Here is a 5,845-nt window from a genome sequence, read left to right on the forward strand (position 1 = left end):
CCCCCCCTATATGATAGCACATTTGAGATGACAGGTTCTCTTTAGGTGACACCTTTCCAATTCATTGGGGAATGAGAGCTGCCTGCTGAGGCAGCTGAATGTAAATACAGCATGAAGTGGCTGGGAGCAATAGCCAACCTCCTATTGCATATTTTAAATTACAATAGCCAATAGCAGGCTCGCAATTGCACCCGCCCACTGCCTGCTGTCAAACAGCAGAGGAGGGAACTGAAGGGGAAAGTTCAAGGTCGGAGGAATGCAGAGTCGCTAACGATTCTCATTATCGATTATAATCCATTTAATCACTTAGTTGTTGCAGCCCTAGAATCCACTGTCATGGGTGCACTTTGCATTCAACATTTAATTGCAAAACAAAGATTTTGTACATATAGTAAAAATACATAAAACATTAGTTTAAGATAAAAACAAGTTTAATTTCTCTACCATGTAAACATACCAACAAGTATGTTCATGACAAGTTTACTTGAAAGGAGAACTATGAGGTGAGTGCTTTTCACTCACCTCATAGTTCTAGCCAACCTGTGACAATGAGACTGTCACAGGTCGGCTCGGTAGATCAGGAGGTGAGCTAACACATACCGGCGTTCGCTCACCTCTCGATCCTGTCACGGCTTTCTACCGTGACAGGGGAGGGGTTGGATTCCCCCCTCCCCGCTCCGATCCGCCAGCGCTGACTGGCGGAACGGACGGGGGAGGGGGCGGGTACAGCTGGCTCTGCCTCTAGATAGGCAGAGCCAACTGTCAGTCACGCAGTTGGGCGGATCCCGGCATAATTCTTAACCCCATAGTTCTCCTTTAAGTTGGCCAAAAAATAGCCATGGTTTGAGGACACGGCACCAGCCACTTCCAGAGCGGATGCTAAAATATCCCTGTGCATCAGAGGACATGCCCAGTTTTAGCACAGATTCTGCGACTACTATTAGAAATACTGGCTGGACTTCTGTGAGTGCCATTAGAAGTACTGGCAGGGATCTTGTAAGTACCACTGGAAGTACTGGCAGGTATGCTAGATGTTCTGACACAGGTTCTCAGGGAAGTTCTGGAAATCCTAGTAGGGACTCTGCCATTACCAACACACCATCACAGTGGCACTAAGACACTATTTGCATGTTATTCTGATTAATGGGTCTCCCCAGGTGCTGGAATGGCAAGTGACCTGCAAGCCCCCTGCCTACAATTTAATGCAAAAGACAACAGTCTTTTGCACTGAATAGTAGGCAGGGTGCTTGCACTGTAGTATGGTCAAGAAAGGACCAATCAAAACTTTGTTTCTGTAGTCAGCTTTTATTATTTACACTTTAGATAAGAAAGTTGAACAGAGTTTTTTCCACTGTTGATGTATATTCTGAGCTACTCACTGTGATTGTGGAACCTTGTATCTGGTATGTACAATGTATATCATGAACTACAGATGTTGACAAACTTGCAACCACTACAAACATTAACCGATAAGGCTGTTTACCATACAGCAAGATAATACTCCAAATTAGGTAAAAGGTTAAAAAGAGTCATTGCACTGAAGAACTACACAACAGGTTTGGTTTAAACATCATTAACGACGTGTCTGCTTAATTGGCTATGTAATAAAGGTAGTTTTTAAAAGATCGTAGGACTTGCATGGACTAGTGGCAGAGCAGAACATTTTAGCAGTCTATAGATTTACAAGCTTGGCTTTAGAGATAAAAAAAAGTGAAGGAGGAGAAGGTAAGTCGCACAGGGTACAGATAGTACACCCGTACTGGCAGAGGGTAAGGACTGTTCGCCGAAAGGTAAGTATAGCCGGGGGGTTGGGAGAGACGGGCCCAGATTTGATCGGGTAATTCCATTTTCCCATATTACCTGGGAAAGTGAACTTACCCTTTAATGCACATTGTGTGAATAAGGCCCTGTTCACACGACGTCCGTTTTCTGTGCTGACCTGATCTGTACGCTCCTGCACTAAAAATGCATCCCAATGTATCCCCATGTGTTTAATGGGCTACAGTTCTCACGTGCGCAGTGCGTTCAGGTTACGACAGAAAAAATACTGCATGTCACATTTTGTCAGGAAACGGTCCGGAAACGCAAAATGCGTCAAAAACGTGTCAAAAATGCACTGCACTGCAGCTAACATACTGACAGCCCCACTCCAGAAAAAAAAAAAAACATTTTTTTTTTTTAACTGGAACGCATCAAAAACGCGGCAAAAACACATAGCACCGCATCTGCAGATCCACACCTGATCAGGACCTGATAACCATGTGAACAGGCCCTAGGCTGGGTTCACACCTAGGCGTACCGAATATGCGCGTTTGACGCACGTATTTACCCCGATTCGCGGTAAAAAAAATGTGCGACAAACGCGCGTTTCCAAGGGCTATCCGGCTGTATCCTAATGGATACGCGCGGCAAATACGCCCCAAAGAAGCTCCTGTACTTCTTTGGGCGTAGGGCGTTTTGCAGCACATTTTGCAGCGCGTTCCAACGCGCTGTAAAACGCTCAGGTGGGAACCATGCCCATAGGCAATCATTGGTTTTCACATGTTGAGCGTTTTACAGCACGTAGGAACACGCTGTAAAACGCCCAGGTGCGAACCAGGCCTAAAAGAGCCTCTGTCAGGGTAACAAAAATAAGAAACCTGCTGTAGGTATAAAGTGCAGATATCTGCCGCCACCTAAAGCAGTGTCTAAACCCTTCCTGACACAGCTTAATCTTGGGGCATACTAGCAAGTACAGTTTAGGAAATCCCTGATAAAGCTTGCCCTTCTCTTGCTGCTACAGTCCTACTGGCAAGTACACCCATTATGGTAATTGTCCAATGGATAGGTGTGAGGACAGGACTAGTAATGTGCAGGGTTGAATAAGGAGTGTTTGCCCGCGTTCACCAAAGATGGCACAAAATTGTCACAGACACACCCCGACCCAATCAGTTGCAGCCGAGACACTGCCCGCCCTAGAGCCATTTGTCACAAAGGGGCAGGGAATGCCACTGCCGCAACTGATTGGAACAGGGTTTGTCAGTGACACTTTCTGCATGGGCTTGGGTGAATTGGGTTTGCACCAAGCCCCCGCAAATCACTGTTAGCCACAAGATTTTTCTCTACCCTAAAGTGTTGGAGCTTTGTCTGTTAGGCCTTTCACACCCGTGCTTTGGGATGGAGTGAGTGAGTCCAGGGACGATCGTCTATCCCGAACTGCGGGTAATAATTGCATACACGTGGATTATTTGTGGACAGCCAATGACAGATGTGGCCGCTGTCACCACATCATTAACTCGAACGGGCTCAATGACCGCATCATTCGGATTGGGATTCCAGCCACCCTCTGCGAATGTATAGATAGTTATGGTGGCTGCTGCAGATATGTGCAGGTCTCCTCTAGGAGGTAGCACTTTATACCCGCAGCAGTTCCCTCCTTCCAGCTCACACACTTTTGGAACATCTGTCAACACATTATTACTGCATGGGTCCCTGTTTTGGTTATTTTTCCTCAATGCCTATTGATGGGCAGCTGACAGAACAGAAATCCATAGTAAATAAAACACATTTTCTAATAGAGTGAGGAAGCTTTAGGTTTTTTTTGCTGTCTGTGTCTGCAGTCGGGAAATTTCCACTTACTTCCTGTGCACGTGATGGGTGTTTGACCAAAAAGGAAGGGAGTAGGAAGTATAGACAGCACAGAGGATTTATTAACATATTGCTGTTCTGGTGTGACGCTTTAATGTGTGTTGTATCACATATGGACACTAGTGATGAGCCTGTGCTTGGTGCAAACCCAGTTTACCTGAGCTCACCCAAGCCTGCTCAAGACTGTGACCGTCACCTCCCCCCTTCCCAATCAGTGTCGGCAGTTGCGCCGCCGGGGGGCATTCCCCGTCCCCTTGTGACGTATAGCTGCAGGCCGGAAAATGCACCTGCTGCAACTTATTGGACTGGGCGGGGGTGTAGGGGGTTTCGGTCACAGTTTTGAGGAGGCTTTGGCAAACTCAGGCAAACAGACCAAACCCAGTCTCATCACTAACTGGCATGTGTTGCATTAGGGCAGCTCATTCAGATGAATGGGCTGCCAACGCACCAGAACAGACGAAAAAAAAGACATGCAGCATTTTTTTTAGACACAGGACACCACATGCATGGTATTGTGTTAATGTGCTTTGTGGTATGCATCAGAGGTGGCAACAAAATTTTTTAACAGTGCTCCAAAAAACTAAGGCCTAGTGTGTTGGGGTGACACAAAAAAATCAATGGCACCACAACAAGTTAACGCTTGTAACGTGTGTTAACATGCACTGCAATCTTACCATAATGCACCAGAACAGAGAAGTGTAAATGGGACCATAAATTCTAACAAAGGTTCCAATCCTTTCCCGCTCTATCCAAACCTAAAAAAAAGTTTTTTTAGAAGTTGCACCAAATGACTTTATATTCAAAAATGTGTAAGGTAAGAAAATCAGATGCTTGCTCTCTTTTTCCAACCCGTGAACATAAATGGAAGTCAGAGGTGGGTTGTTTTTTTTTTGCTATGACCAACACTCGTTCTCAGTTTGCCTTCTCCTTTAATGAACACCCCAGTTTTGTGCCCAGTATCTAAGTGTACAACTACTTACCCAGCTCCAATGCCGTGTTGAATTTTTCTAATGCACCTAAGAAATTGCTGCTCTGCTGTAAGAAATTCCCTTCTACAGACAATCTCCGTACCTTGGTCTCTTCACACAACCACTTCTCTAAGAGATTCCCAAGCACCACATTTATCTTCAGATCCATGTAAGGTGCTTCATGCCCCTCTGTTTTGCTTTGAGCTCTGTTTTTGCAGCAGCTACATTGTGGTAGCCTCTTTTCACACAAGCATTTTTTACAGAAAGTGTGTCCACAGATCAAAGAGATGGGGTCCAGCAATAGGAGTTGGCATTTTGGGCAGGAGAAGAGGTCAACTTCTTGGGACCGTTTAGGATTCCACGGTATGCTTAAACTGCAGGGGGTTTGTGCACCTTGACATTGTCCACTACTATGCGGGAGGTTGCTCTTCGTCTTGGCAAAGGGCAATTTCAGTTCTTTTTCTCTGATATTTTTAGCAATACTGTCCACTAGCACTCCAAGCTCAACGGGACAAAGCTGACCCAACATTGCTGCCTTGGTGTAAGAGTCCAGTGCATCGGCCACTCGCCCAGCCAACGCCAAGGCATCCCCTTTCTTCAGATACAAGCACCTCTCAGGCTTCGGCAGCTCATCCAGTTGAGAACCATAGATCTCTGCGGCCAATTCAAAGTTGCCAGCCTTGAAGGCCTCCTCTGCCACCCCCAGCATCTCTGAGCAAAGGCCAGGGAGGTCAAGGGAGAGTAGCTCAGAACGTTGCAAAGATCTCACCTCCATTGTAAGAGAGCTCCTGAGACTTTCTACATTACAAGAGGAAAGCCTGGAGTTTACAGTGTAAATGAGAACAAAAGGATTCCTGAGGTACGTGGTCCATCAGTCTTGCCGTACTCCAAAAGGTTGCTGTGGCTGCCATGTACTCATAATTCAATCATACAAATGCCTGCTACTGTTATACTGACAGCAGATTAAGTGTCACACCGCAATACTATTCACCGAAATCAGTTTCTTTGTTAAATAAAGCAAGTCTATTGTAACCGAGCTTGGTTAATGTCACAGAGCACAGTTCTAGTTCTTTGTTCCCCGGCCAGAAGGTGTATCTCCTGATTAGACTGGCACAGTCCAAGAGTTATGTCCCAAGTCCCCAAAATCCACTGCGCAAAATGGGTCTTGGCCATGACAAGGCAAGCTCCTGGCAGGGCATCCAAGTTGGTAGCAGCCTTGCATAGTCTTGGGCGGGCTGATTAAAGCTTCA

The 5,845-nt window shown here is 46.0% G+C and overlaps 1 protein-coding gene across 1 annotated transcript in view; it reads right to left on the reverse strand.

Annotated features, from left to right (window-relative positions):
* LONRF2 (LON peptidase N-terminal domain and ring finger 2) overlaps positions 1 to 5,451 on the reverse strand; it is a 61,058-nt gene extending 55,607 nt beyond the window's left edge. Inside the window, exon 1 of the mRNA XM_018563042.1 lies at positions 4,608 to 5,451. Coding sequence (XP_018418544.1) covers positions 4,608 to 5,370 — 763 coding nt within the window. The 5' untranslated portion in view covers positions 5,371 to 5,451. The remainder of the gene's footprint in view (positions 1 to 4,607) is intronic.
* Between the last annotated feature and the right edge of the window lie 394 nt (positions 5,452 to 5,845).

This window comes from Nanorana parkeri, unplaced genomic scaffold (assembly GCF_000935625.1).
Source record: "Nanorana parkeri isolate BGI_ZX_2015 unplaced genomic scaffold, ASM93562v1 scaffold21, whole genome shotgun sequence".
NCBI classification, from domain to species: domain Eukaryota; kingdom Metazoa; phylum Chordata; class Amphibia; order Anura; family Dicroglossidae; genus Nanorana; species Nanorana parkeri.